General features: G+C 37.1%; 1 protein-coding gene across 7 annotated transcripts in view; it reads right to left on the bottom strand.

Moving 5' to 3' along the window:
- The window catches only part of PPHLN1 (periphilin 1), a 234071-nt gene that overhangs the window by 69456 nt on the left and 149237 nt on the right, over positions 1 to 15378 (bottom strand). For all 7 annotated transcript variants that reach the window (XM_059935650.1, XM_059935651.1, XM_059935656.1 and 4 more), the window contains 2 exons: positions 12927 to 13006; positions 3737 to 3856 (listed from right to left, as the gene is read on the bottom strand). In XM_059935650.1, coding sequence (XP_059791633.1) covers positions 3737 to 3856; positions 12927 to 13006 — 200 coding nt within the window. The remainder of the gene's footprint in view (positions 1 to 3736; positions 3857 to 12926; positions 13007 to 15378) is intronic.

Below are 15378 nucleotides of genomic sequence, written 5' to 3'. Positions count from 1 at the left end.
GCAACAACATGGATGGACCTTGAGGGCATCATGGTAAGTGATATAAGCCAGACAGAGAGACAAAAACTGTATGATCTCACTTATATATGGAATTTTTTTTAAAACTCATAGAAAAAGAGATCATATCCATGGTTACCAGAGGTGGGGGTTGGGGAGTAGTGGGGTGGGAATTGGATGAAGGTGGTCAAAAGGTACAAACTTCCAGTTATAAGATAAATAAGTACTGAGGATGTAATGTACAACATGATGTTTATAGTTAACAATGCTATCTGGTGTATTTGAAAGTTGACAAGAGAGTAAATCCTAAGAGTTCTCATCACAAGGAAAAAAATATTTTTCTTTTTTGTGGTGTTTATATGAGACAATGGATATTAACTAAACTTACTGTGATAATCATTTTGCAATATATGTAAGTCAATTCATTATGCTGTACACCTTAAACTTATACAGTGCTGTATGTCAATTATATTTCAGTAAAACTGGAAAAAAAGAGCTTATTAGTAATTAAATTTAGTTTAGTTCATTAGATATATATTATCCAAGGTACTGGAGGGAAAACAAGACATGAGATACATTCTATCTATCTATCTATCTATCTAAATAACTAGACAAGTAAAAGAAATTTTTAATAAAGGCAATATAAGGTCATCAGTGAAACAGTGGCAAAAAACTTTACAACAGGAAAGGAAGAAAAGTGGAATCAAGAAAGATATTGAGTCTTATTATCTCGAGCACTACTGATTTCACTGAATGGATCTGAATTTGAAAGAAGGCCATGGAAGTTGGGCATACTTCACTAGGGACAGGGTAAGCGGAAAATAACACCTGATACGTGGAAACAACATAATTCACATTTTCACGTTTAAATAAGAAACATTTTAAAATTTTCTTCTGCAGCAAGAAGCAACAACCTGCTCTACCACAACATTCTAATAATCTCTGAATAATTTGCTTTTCATTTGGATAGCCAAAAGCAAAACTCTCATGGCCATATGTTTACAGATAGTAAATTATATCTCTACCAAACTTGACTGCAAGCTCTTTGAAAGCTAGGATAGTGTCTCTAATGCAGTGTTTGACATAAACAGACGCAGAATGAATATTCAGTGAATTTAAATAAACTATGAGAAAGCAAGTATAGTATTATTTTCTGAAAATACATGCCTTAAAACACTAATCCTAAAATTTGCACTGTGAAGAAAAATTCAAGCCAAAAATTTGATAAATTATGCAAACTTTACTATTCATCCTCCTGTCACAGACCACTAATGAGCATATTAACATATTAAAATCTCTGAAAAGTACTGAAATGCCAAAATCAACCTACCTCTTTTAAATCTAGCATTTCCCAAATGTAAGGGGGCTAACAGAATCTTTTTTGTTCTTCCTCAGACCACTAAGACCCTTCAGAATTATCATTCTATCAAATACTTTGGGAAATTCTCTATTAGAGTCCAAAAGGTAAATGTATGCAAACTGTTACAGAAGAATGAATTATAATATTCCTGAATATTTAAACATATCACTGAATTTACCTTCAATTTCACTGGACTCTATTAACTACATGGTCTCCCAACCAAATTGCTTAAAACCATATTGATGACAGCAAGAGAAGATAAACCGGAAACTTAAATATTTAATCTCCTCTCTATTCAACAGCTAATATAAAGATTGTCACAATTAGATTTAAACACACACACACACACACACACACACACACACACAGCACTATGCCAAACTCTTCCATAGCATCAAAGTCCTTTTTTCCTTCCACCTTATTCTTTCAAATCAGATAGGAGTTTATAGATAGGAGATAGGAGATAGGAGAACCTAGATAGGAGAACAGATAGGAGAACCAAGGTCAAAATTCTCAAAAAGTTTACTTCTCATAAAACATAGATCACTGAAATGAGCAACTATTTAAAAACTACCCTAGAACACATGTGACTATCTGTGCCCAAAAGACAGAGTATCGTTAAGAATTTCTCAACTGCTTTATCTCCAGTATGGAAAAGTATCAATGTAACTTGAAGAACATTTAGATGCTACGAGATTGATAATGCCGCTCATGATGTACACCAACTAACAAACATACTAAAGTAATCTCAACCCTGCTCTCACCTTGCCTTTGGTCCAACAAAAAATCATGTCTGACCTATGACCCACATATAGATTTTTAGGATTACTGACTTCTCATTAATTCAAAACCTAGCAAATTCTGGGCATATTTTAGAGAAAAAACAAGGAGCCTGAAAAAAAAGTCTTTCTAGACCCAATGTCACTGACTATTCAGAGTCAAAATCTAGTCAAGCAATGAAAAAAGACTATAAATAGAATATTTAAAATCTGGAAAAGGTGGATAGTGAGATTTTTTTTTTTTTTAATGAAGAGCTATCAAAGAAGACGAGGGGGGGAGAATGAATATATCTTAATAAAGCTTTGCTAATTGAAGATATAGTATTTAGGAAACAAAAAATTAAGTATTTTTGGAAGTTTTTGGTTTAAGTACTCTGAGAAAAATTATCAGATGTCCAAATTAGCAATTTTAAAGCACATATTTCTATTATTAATATAAAAACCATTATTCTAAATTATTAAGGAAAATAGGCAAAATGATCCTATTAAATGTATAACTGTATTGTTCATGCTTTTAAATAGTGCTAGAAAGGTACCAAGGAAGGACAGCTGGATATTTTTATATCTTTACTTGAAAATACGCATATCTATTATTATAGCTACAGTAGCAAGGAAACCTTGACCTATTTAAGAACAACTGATAGCTAAATGATAAATCAGCATCTTAAAAAAGAAAGGCTCTATTTCTGAAAGTACTGATAGGGTTTGTACTGGTTTGTACTTTCTATGAGCAGTGTACATTAGTTATTTTGGAAAGGATCTTTTCATAGTGTATTAAGATGTATGTAGGTATATAATTTGTACATCGAATTCTAATGCTTGATCTGTTTTATCAAAGGACCTTCCTTAAAAGGCATCCAAAAATATACTGTAAAGTCAAAAATCTCCTCCGAATATACATAATTTGTCATCATACAGAGATTTTTATATTCTCTGCCAGGTCAAAATAATTCCTCTAGTGACAAATTCTGAATCTAGAAGCTTAACTTTGCCCACAAAATATCTGTATTTCACTCTATTACAGGTTATACAGAAATTTTTCAGTTCATTTTTCAAATATATTAATGAAAACATTCTATAAAGAGTATTCTGTGGACCCAAAAATGTTCTCATTTTTTGGTACTCAAGACTCATCAAAAAGCACAGGTAGACCAAACAATGCATAATTGCATTTCTTGGAATATTTATGAGATAATTTGCATAGAGTATAACATGCATTATAAATATAGCCCAAGATCCAAGTTTTAATTAGATTTTTGTTCTGAATTCATTGCCTTGTGACTAGTGGCTTAGCATGATTTCTAGAAATACTTTTAAAAGCTCACAAAAGAAGCATATAAATATTGCATTTTCCTTATACTCCATATTTATACTATTCTTACACTTCTAAACTACTAGAGACATTCAGACATAGTATAATTACTGAATTCAGAGTCATTCACATTCATTCTATTACTGTGTGTAGTAAAATTTAATAATCCTTGAGGACATTTTCCCCAAATATACTTTAAAACACTAGAACAAACTAAAATTTCATCCATAATTTAAAATCCAGGCAAAACTCTCAGATGTGAAACATAAAGAAGAAATTTTGCCTTACCTCATACTCAGAAATTTCAGGTAAGTTACTTTCATCTGCCTTCTCTAGCTTTTCAGCGGCCCACTTGCTTGCAGCCTCAGCAAGTTCCTTTTCCGTTAGCCTACTGGGTTTGTCTAACACCTAATAAAAACAAAAGAATGGTTCTGTTACAGTTCTCAAGGGCTTTTAAATTTCAAATACACCAAGAAGTATACCCCACTTACACATAAAATCATATAAGCCTTCAAATTTATATAGAGAACAAGTACATTCTTCGCTTTTTCAAAAATATTCAACACAGAATTTAGTTGAGTTGCAGTTTGTTTGGGACATATAGAGTAGATCTGACTCCTACTTTCATTTATATAAGCTTTAGAAATTCATCTAAGGAACAAAACAAAAGACATTGACAACTAATATACTAAATAGTGCTTAGAATATACAAGACATTATACTGATTTCAACTTTGTATCTTTAATTATATTCAATGAAATAACTAATGCCAAAATTTCATCAAGGTAAATTCCTAATTAACGAAACAGAAAAGTCCAGATATGCTATTTTATACTTTGTAATAGTTTATATAAATCCTACTCTTCACACGGAATGTATACACTTAAATTTCATTTTTTGGTACTACCACTACTTCCCTTCTCCAACCACATACAATACTAAGCAAAGTATAGGATTTGGAGTTACAGACAAAGCTGGGTTTGAATAGCAGTTTCATCACTAGTGAGGGTAGATGATTTTATATACATAACTTATGACACTGTGAGCCTTCGTTTTCTCATTTACAAAACAGGGATTAATAATATTATATTCACTCTTAAAGTAGTTGTGAGAATCAAGGGAAGTAACAGACCTGAAAGCATCTAGCATAATGCTTGGTACTTTAATTTTGTCTCCATCTCTTACTTCTATAACGTCACATCATTGATTCTAAATATACCTCTTCTGGATGACAGTGTCAGTAAAAATCCCCATGTTATGGTACACTATCATTTAAAAGCGCTTACACATGCAAACCAAAAAAAGGTATTTTAATTAAACGGAATTTCATGAAAGTGGCTAGACTTCATCACCCCCAACTTATAAACCAAAAAACTGAATGTCAAAAGGTTAGTGATTTGCACACAGTTACCAATAAATGCTGAGCTGGAACTTAAAACTAGGTCTTCTAGATGAGTAAGGCCCTTGACCACCTTCAATTCAATTTACCAAAAAACTGGTTTGCCATCCATAATATTTACTGGAAGATAATCACCGTGTATCTACATGGAGTGTTTCCATGGCCACCGAGTAAGCCTAAATATCTTACTCCAAAGCCCTACCCATACATAAGGTTAAAAAGATATAAGCAGGGCTTCCCTGGTGGCGCAGTGGTTGAGAATCTGCCTGCCAATGCAGGGGACACAGGTTCGAGCCCTGGTCTGGGAAGATCCCACATACCGCGAAGCAGCTGGGCCCGTGAGCCACAACTACTGAGCCTGCACGTCTGGAGCCTGTGCTCTGCCACAAGAGAGGCCGCAATAGTGAGAGGCCCGCGCACCGCGATCAAGAGCGGCCCCCGCTTGCCACAACTAGAGAAAGCCCTCGCAAGAAATGAAGACCCAACACAGCCAAAAATAAATAAATAAATAAAAATTTTAAAAAAAAAGATATAAGCAATACCTTTATTATTACTCAGTAATAAGGTTAAAAAGTTTTTTAAAAAATAGAAACACACACAAATACATTTTTTTAAATGTACACCTCACTTTTCTTTGGTACCTGTTTTGAAGAGAAAGTTATAGAGCAAAAACAAAACAAAACATTGTAAATTATCTCTAGTAAAGGAAGCAAAATCTTTTATAACTGAATCCTTCTATTCAACCATTATTAACTCTGTACACTTAAAAAACTCTCATTTGAAACTGCCTTCTAACAGCAGAAAATAAACTCTGAAAAACTATTCCTACGTGACAGTAACCATAATGTTTAAAAGAAAAAGTCCTCCACCATATCAGGAAATCTAGGTAATAAAGCTAGCATGTAACCCTGGGAAGAGGACACAGGAAGCTGTACTTTCCCAATACATAAAATGATTATAGATCTAAAATTCTGAAATTCTAATTCCATTCTAAGACAAAAATGCAAACATCTAAAATAAACTGTCAGATGAAAATATCTAAAATCCATTAGGGTTGGATTTTACAGTTAAAATATATTTTTATCACGTACCATAAAGTCCTATGCTGTAACATATTCACACCACATTATAGTTCAAGAGAAATAAATATTTCAAATATCATAATTTAAATATTCATAGTGACTTAGATGGGTAAGTATTATTTACTCTTCATTCATTTCTAGCTGGGGAAAAAAACCCCAAAAAAACAAAACCAAGCCAGTGTTTCAGATGGGTAAAGCACCCTTGATATGATAAGAAAGAACCGAAAAATCCAATCAATCTTTCCTATTCAAAATCCAGCATTCTAGCATCCTCAGACTTCTGGGAAAGCTCCAAAGACACAAGTTGTCACAAAGACACCTTTTCTTTTTTCCATTTGAGGCAGAGAAGCAGCTGCCCACTGAATACCAGCACAGACCACCAGGTGATATCTATTCTTACAGAAAAGCCAAACATACCAAAGACAGAAAACAAAAAGAAGTGAAGAAAGACGAGAATAGAAGTAACAACAGTTATGGAAAGAGAAAGAGTGTGAGGTTGGTGAAGAGAACCTCAGCAACACCCCAAAGTTTTAAGTTTTGAGGATTAGAACCATGCACCTTTTCAACATGTTTTCGGATGCTGAGAAGGAAGGACTGAGAAGAATGATGCAGTGAAGACTGGCTATGTCCTTGAGAAAATGATTTAATATCTAAGCCTTTTCCATAAAATGGAGATATATACCCACTTTTTTTAAATTGCAAAATAATCACAACCTTAGCGTTAGCTAACACCTGCATCATGTCACATAATTACCATTTCTTTTTTGTGGTGAGAACATCAAAGATCTCTTAGCAAATTTCAATTATACAGGAGAATATTATTAACTATAATAACTATGCTATACATTAGATACCCAGAAGTTATTCATATTATAGCTTCAAGTTTATAATCTTTCACCAACATCTCCCCTTTTCTCCCATCCCCCAGACTCTGGTAACAACCCTTCTTTCTGTGAATTTGACTTTTTTAGATTCCACATGTCAGTGGGATCATAGAATACTTGTCTTTCTCTGTCTGGCTTATTTCACTTAGCATAATGCCCTCAAGGTCCATCCATGTTGCCACAAATGGTAAGATGTTCACCTTTTTCATGGTCAAATAATATTCCATTGTATATGTATACAATATTTTCTTTATCCATTTATTCATTGAGGGCAGGTTAGGTTGTTTCCACATCTTGGCCATAGTGAATAATGCTGCAATGAACACAGAAATGCAGGGGAGTTCCCTGGTGGCCTAGTGGTTAGGATTCCAGGCTTTCACTGCCGTGGGCCAGGCTCAATACCTGGTCAGGCAACTGCGATCCCGCAAGCTGGGCAGCACAGCCAAAAAAAAAAAAAAAAAATGCAGATATCTCCTTGAGATACTGTTTTCATTTCCTTTGATTTCTTCAGTGATCCATTGGTTGTTTAGTAGCATGTTGTTTTGCCTCCAATGTGTTTGTGTTTTTTGCAGGTTTTTTCCTCGTAGTTGATTTCTACTCTCATAGCCTTGTGGTCAGAAAAGATGTTTGATATGATTTCAATTTTCTTAAATTTACTAAGGCTTGTTTTGTGGCCTAGCAAGTCATCTATCCTGGAGAAAGTTCCATGTGCACTTGAAAAGAATATGCATTCTGCTGCTTTCTGGATAGAATGCTCTCTCTATATTAATTAAGTCCATTTAGTCTAATGTGTTATTTAAGGCCTATGTCTCCTTACTGATTTTCTGTCTAGATGATCTGTCCACTGATGTAAGTGGGGTGTTAAACTCCCCTCCTATTATTGTGTTACTGTCGATTTCTCCTTTTATGTCTGTTAATATTTGCCTTATACATTGAGGTGCTCCAATGTTGGGTGCATATATATTTACAACTGTTACATCTTCTTCTAGGATTGACCCTTTGATCATTATGTAGTGTCCTTCTTTGTCTCTTGTGACAGTCTTTATTTAAAGTCTATTTTGTCTGATATAAGTACTGCTACTCCAGCTTTCTTCTGATTTCCATTTGTATGGAATATCTTTCTCCATGCCCTCCCTTTCAGTCTGTATGTATCTCTAGATCTGAAGTGAGTCTTTTGCAGACACCATATATATGAGTCTTGTTATTGTATCCATGAAGCCACTCTATGTCTTTGGTTGGAGCATTTACTCTGCTTACATTTAAGGTAATTATCAATATGTATGTTCTTATTGCCATTTTGTTAATTGTTTTGGTAGGTCTTTTCCCCCCCTTTCTTCTTTTGTTCTCTTCTCTTGTGATTTGATGACTATTCTTAGTATTATGTTTGGATTCCTTTTTCTTTTTTGTGTGTATATATATTACAGATTTTTGGTTTGTGGTTACCATGAGGTTTCTATATAACAGTATATTAAGTTGCTGATCTCTTAATTTCAAATGCATTTTTAAAACCCTGCATTTGTACCCTCCTCCCCTCACGATTACTGTCTTTATCTTATTTTACATCTAATTGTTTTGTGTATCCCTTCACTGCTTATTGTGGATACAGATGATTTTACTACTTTTGTTTTTTAACCTCCTTACTAGCTTTGTGTGTAGATGATTTCCTGCCTTTACAGTTGTGTTTGCCTTTACTGGTAAGCTTTTTCATTTCATAATTTTCTTGTATTCTTGTTGTGGCCTTTTCTTTTTCACCTAGAGAAGTTCCTTTAACATCTGTTGTAAAGCTGGTTTGGTGGTGCTGAATTCTTTTAGCTTTTGCTTGTCTGTAAACATTTTGATTTCAAATCAAACCTGACTGAGAGCCTTGCTGGGTGAAGTCACAGGTCACAGGTTTTCCCCTTTCATCACTTTAAATATACCGTGCCACTACCCTCTCTGGCCTGCAGAGTTTCTGCTGAAAAATCAGCTGATAGTTTTATAGGAGTTCCCTTGTATGTTATTTGTTGCATTCCCCTTGCTGCTTTTAATACTCACTTTATCCTCAATTTGTGTCATTTTGATTACTATGTGTCTCAGCATGTTCCTCTTTGGGTTAATCCTGAACAGGGCTCTCTGTGCTTCCTGGATTTGGGTAACTGTTTCCTTTTCCAGATTAAGGAAGTTTTCAGCTATTATGTCTTCAAATACGTTCTCTTCCCCTTCCTCTCTCTCTCTTCTCCTTCTGAGACCCCTATAATGTAAATATTAGGGTGCTTCATGTTGTCCCAGAGGTCTCTTAAACTGTCCTGATTTCTTTTAATTCTTTTTTCTTTTTTCTATTCAGTGGCAGTGATTTCCACTACTCTCTCTTCCAGCTCACTGATCCGTTCTTCTGTATCATTTAGTCTACTATTGATCCATTCTGGCGTATTTTTTTAATTTCAGTTATTGTATTCTTCACCTCTGGTTGTTCTTTGTATTTCCTAACTCTTTGTTAAAAACTTCTAACTTCTCACTCTGTGCATCCATTCTCCTCCCAAGTTCTTTGATCATCTTTACGATCATTACTCTGAACTCTTTTATAGGTAGATTACCTATCTTCACTTAGTTCTTCTTCTGGGGTTATATCTTGTTCCTTTCTAGAACATATTCCTCTGCTGCCTCATTTTGTCTAAGTTGCTCTTTGTATTTTTATGTATGTGGTAGGTAGGTTATGCTTCTCCACCTTGGAGAAGTAGCCTTCTGTAGGAGACGTCCGTTGTGTCCCAGCAGTACACTCCCTCCTCCGCCATCACCTAAGCTATATGCTCTAGGCGTTCCCCCTAAAAGGGCTGTGTGGGTCCTTCTGTTATGGTGGGCTAACTATGTGGGTAGTCTGGTAGGCTTGGTTGGCCCCTAGTCCAGTTGGCTGCCCCCAAGTCCAGCTGGTTGCCAGGCCCTGCCTTGTGGAGATGCTGCTGGCTACTGTTTAGTTGGGCCTGGTCACAAGGTGGCTGGTTGCAGAACCCTAGGGGGCCCCAGAGCTAGTGCTGGCTCACTGGTGGGCAGTCAGGGTCTCAAAGACTCTAGAGCTGCTGCCCACACACTGGCAGGTGAAGCCAGATCTGGGGTTAGTGCCAGACTATTGGCAAGCAGAACTGCTTCCTGGAGTCTGGCTGCAGGGCCAGGGATCCCAGAGCTCATTTCAGATTGCTGGAGTAGGGGGGAGGCCAGTTCCTGAAACAGTTGGGTATGGGGTCGGGGGTGTCCCCAAGGTTGTGCTGGCCTGCTAGTGGTCAGTGCCAGGGCACAGCTGGTCCCAGGGCAGGGTCTGGCTTGCTTCTGCTGTCTGCCCCCTAGTGGGTGAGGCTGGTCTAGAGGCTAGTGCAGGCTTCCCGGCAGGAAGGGCTGGTGCCTGTCCACTGGTGGTTAGAGCTGGGTCTTGGCCCTTTGGTGGGTAGGGCTGTGTCTAGGGGTGTGTCTAGAGGTCAGGAAGTCTTTAGGCAGGCTGTCTGTTGATGGATGGGGCTGTGTCCCCGCCCAGTTAGTTGTTTGACCTGAGGCACCCCAGCACTGACCCCTACAGGCTGCTGAGTGGGGCCAGGTCTTGGTGCTAATGAGCCAAGATGACAGCAGCCAGCAACAGTGTTCATGTGTCTGAGCGTTCCCTAGTATGTCTGCCACCAGTGTCCATGTCTCCAGGGTGAGCCGCAGCTGCTCCCTGCCTCTCCAGAAGACTCTCCAAGACCAGTAGGTGGGTCTTGTCCAGGCTCCTATCAAATTACTGCTTTTGCCCTGGGTCCCACTACACATGGGATTTTGTGTGTGCCCTTTAAGAGTGAAGTCCCTATTTCCCCCATTCTGTGGGGCTCCTGCAATTAAGCCCTGCTGGGCTTCAAAGCCAAATGCTCTGGGGGCTTGTCTTCCTGGTGCCAGAACTCCAGGCTGCGGAGACTGACATGGGGCTCAGAACCCTCACTCCTGTGGAAGAACTTCTGCAATATAATTATCCTCTAATTTGTGGGCTGCCCACCTGGGGGGTATGGGATATGATTATACTGCGAGTCCATCCCTCCTACCTGTCTCGTTGTGGTTCCTTCTTTACGTCTTTAGTTGTAGAAGATCTTTTCTGGTAGGTCCCACTCTTTTTCACTGATGCGTGTTCTGCAGGAAACTGTGATTTTGGTGTGCTCCTGAGAGGAGGTGAGCTCAGGGTCTTTCTACCTTGCCATCTTGGCTGCTCTCCTTATGAGAGCAGTATGAGCAGTGGTCATACGTGCATACTGAAGCATCATGGCAGATGGACACCGAAATCCCAGTGTTGACACGTGGGCTGAGTTTTGTGGCCAATAGGAGGCAGTTTATGATAAAAGATGCTTAGGCAAGGCTAAGTGAAGGGGTGCAGAGCTTCCTTGCACTCTCAGAGCTGCCATGTGTTTACCCTGTTTTCAATTCTTTTGCATATATAACTAGAAGTGGCTTGCTGGATGATATGATAGTTCTAATTTTTTTTTTTTTTTTGAGGAATCCCCATACTGTTTTCCAATTTACATTCCCACCAAGAGCACACAAGGATTCCCTTTTCTCCATATCCTCTCCAACATTTGTTATTTGTACACTTTTTGATGACAGTCATTCTGACTGGTGTGAGGTGATATCTCATTGTGGTTTTGATTTGCATTTCCCTAATAATCAGCAATGTTGAGCATCTTTTCATATGCCTGCTAGCCATCTGTATGTCTTGTTTGGAAAAATGCCTATTCAGGTCTTCTGCCTGTTCTTTGATATTGATATTGAGTTGTATGAACTATTTATATATTTTGGATATTAATCCCTTGTTGGTCATATCATTTGCAAATATTTTCTCCCATTTTGTAGGTTGTCTTTTTATTTTATCAATGGTTTCCTTTGTTTTGCAAAAGCTTTTAAGTTTAATTAGCTCCCACTTGTTTATTTTTGCTTTTATTTCTTTTTAGGGTTTTTCTACATATAAAATCATGTTATCCACAAATAGTAAGAGTTTTACTTCTTCCCTTCCAGTTTGGGTGCTTTTTATTTCTTTTTCTTGCCTAATCGCTCTGGCTAGGACTTCCAATACTATGTTGAATAAAACTGGTGAGAGTGGGCATCCTTGTCTTGCTCCTGATCTTAGAGGAAATGCTTTCAGCTTTTTGCCACTGAGAATGACATTGGCTGTCAGCTTGACATATATAGCCTTTATTTTGTTGAGGCATGTTCCCTCTATGTCCCCTTCGTTGAGTTTTTATCATAAATGGATGTTAAATTTTCTCAAATGCTTTTTCTGCATCTACTAAGATGATCATATGATTTTTATCCTTTATTTTATTAATGTGGTGCATCACACTGATTGATCTGCAGATACTGAACCATGCTAGCATGCCTGGAATAAATCCCACTTGATCATGGTATACGATCCATTTAATGTGCTGATGAATTTGGTTTGCTAACATTTGGCTGAGGATTTTTGCATCTATCTTCATCAGAGATATTGGCCTGTAGTTTTCTTTTCTTGTAATGTCCCTGTCTGGTTTTGGTATCAGGATAATTCTAGGCTCATAAAACGAGTCTGGAAGTGTTCAATCCTCTTCTATTTTTTGGAAGAGTTTGAGAAGTACAGGTATTCTTAAATGTTTGGGAGAATTCATCGGTGAAATAATTTGAGAAAATTATTTAACTTCTGAGCCTGTTATATAAAATGGAAATATACACTTACCTACATCATAGAATGTTTATATGAATTAATAACAGAAGAAAATACATAATATAGTATATAGAATCAAGTAATTATACAATAAATATTCGGTCTCTGCCTATTACCCCACTTCCAAAATAAAAGCACAGTCTCTCAAATATGCCTCATCTGGATATTCATTCCCACTCGGCTATGGTCAAGATGAGAAGGGGCTCAGTAAATATTAATTTTAGCATAACCTGTGGAAATAATTCTATGAGAAAACTGCTCATTTACTCTGGGGGCAACTTTTAAGTTATGGTTACTTAAAACTCAAGCTTTCAATGCAGCAAATTACCTCCATTAGGTGTGACAGTAAAGAATAAAAAAGCATCTGTACTATACAATCCATCTCATTTACTTTGTGTTTCCTCTTTGAATTGATTTTAGAAATACAACAAACCTTTGATGAAGGAACTGCTGAAGAACTTGAGGGTGAAGTGTCTCTTGATGTTTTCAAAGACTGAACAGGTCTTTCTTTACCTATATAAGAAAATATAAAATGCAATTTTCTAGCTTATTTGTTTTCAACTAGAGTGATTTTGTAAATGAATAAATAAGGGGTGGAGGTCATACACTTATTTTAATAGTGAAATCTTTATTACATTATTAAATTAAATCTGTTAATATCTAAATCCTCCTATCTTAGAGGCTGGGCACCATCAAAAATTTCAAATAACCTAGAACCAAAGGACAGCATATATGGCAATCTAGGCCATATCAATGCCAGTTAGCAAACACGGAACCACAGAGAAGACCTCAGGAAAGGCAAAAAACATTTTAAGATCATAAATGCTTCCTCCTCCAAGTTCCGAAAAGTTAACTTTTAATACATCACACTAAAAATCCAATGGAGGTTATTATATAGATACTACCAAAGAGAATTAGCTAATTATTAGCTAATTAAGCTATAGCTCAAAGAGAAAGGTATGTAGGAAACTTAACAGGTATTCATGAAATGTTTTAAAAAAATTAAAACTAGAAAACTATAATAGAGCACTCACTAATCCAGTACCTGATATGAATGAGTACCTAAATATTTGTTAAATGGTGAAAAATAAATTTGTATGCGATAAAGTCACTAACCTTTATCTTTGGTCACTTCAGACACTCACATAGTGCTCTATGTGTACTATTGTTTTTATGGAAATATAAGCCAGAAAATAAATTTAAATATTATTTTAGTTGGTTCAACGAAAACAACAAAAATGGGTTTAGTTAAATATAATCTTAAAAATAACAGTGAGCTGTTGCTAATAGAAAAACATTTCATTAAATTATCTATATGTCAACTGTAACAGATATCCTCTGCTTTCAAGTGCTAGGAAAACTTTAATTACAGAGAAGAGGAAAAAGTAGCACCAAGTTTGGAGTGACACAGAAACTGGTCAAGACTGGATAGTGGGTTAAGGCCAGGAAAGCAGTCAAGAGCAAAAGCGGAGACAAAACGACCTTGAAACTGAGGCAAAGCCAGCTTCAGTCAAAAAGCCTCTTAAGCTCTTCCTGCTACGGTCAAGACAGCGAAGTAAGGGCCTGGAGGTCAAGGGCTTCCAACCACCTGGCGATGTAGTGAATAACATCTCTTTCCAATGTCCTGCAGAGCCGGAAAGGCTTGCTCAAGACGCCCCCCACAGCTCCCCGCACCCACAACACGTGGCAATGTGTGAAGATATTTCTGATTGTCACAGTGGGTGAGTGCCACTGGCACATAGTAAGCAGAGGTTAGGGATGCTGCTAAACATGCTACAAATGCACAGGGCAGCACCCACAACAAAGAATTATCCAGCCTCAAATGTCAGTAGTGCTGAGGTTGAAAACTCCTGCTCTAGGCACAGTATTCCAACTGTGAAGCTCCAATAGTCTTAAAAAAGACCTAACTCTAGAATCTTTTAACTTGTGGTACCATTAAGAGACTTTCACACTAAGCAAGTTTAAAAGTTCTTACAGACCTTAAAAATCAAAAGCAAAATGATACCAACCATCATTACATCCCCAAATGGCTAAGAACATGGTTTATTTAGTCATTCCCTACTGTATTTCCATTGCACATGGCAAATTCCATATCATAATGTGACAGTGTCAGTCTATCCCACTGCACCAAAAGCCCCTAGAGGAACAAGTATCATAGCTCATTTTTTTCCAAATACCCAAGGCCTACCTAGTTGAGTCCTTTAAGAAAAGAGTAGGCACTCACAAACTGGTGAAAAGATGAATTCTTTTTCTGCCCTTAGGATTCAATGACCTCCCCAGTCTATTCTGATTAAGTATTTCCTTGAGAGATGAAGAACTCAGCACAGCACACTATGTTAATTAAAGACATAATTATAGGCTCAATTCTGGCACACAGCAGCTAAACACAGCAAAAAACTTTCACAAGCAGCTGTTAATCTCTTATTTAGCACCTCCTTTACAAACAAAACATCAGCACTACAGGTATGCCAAGTATGGTATCCAAGTGTAGTCTTAGGATCTTTCACGATTTTAGCTGCATAAGGCTAATTTAAGCAGATTTCAACCAATCTCAGCGTGCAGAAGCAAAGGAACATTGAAGGAGAGGGCAGTGGTTTATCAAATATCAACATATATTCATATATACCGGTGGCATGAAGGGCAGGGACAGGCAAGAAGCAAAGGATAAAGAAAAAGGATGATACAGATGGCAGCAGAAAGAGCACAAAAACGGTAAATAGAAATATCCAGATCCTACTGATGTTGGGTCCTTTCTGCCAGTGACTTGTCTACTCTACAGATCTCAACCTCCTATGAGGTGGCAGTTGCTGACTGGGAGTGTCTAGCCCAGACAACAAACCCACATGTCTCCCCAAATCCTACTACCTGAGTCTGCTATTGTTCAA

This window comes from Balaenoptera ricei, chromosome 10 (genome assembly GCF_028023285.1).
Source record: "Balaenoptera ricei isolate mBalRic1 chromosome 10, mBalRic1.hap2, whole genome shotgun sequence".
Lineage (NCBI taxonomy): Eukaryota > Metazoa > Chordata > Mammalia > Artiodactyla > Balaenopteridae > Balaenoptera > Balaenoptera ricei.
This window is presented reverse-complemented; position numbering and strand designations above follow the sequence as displayed.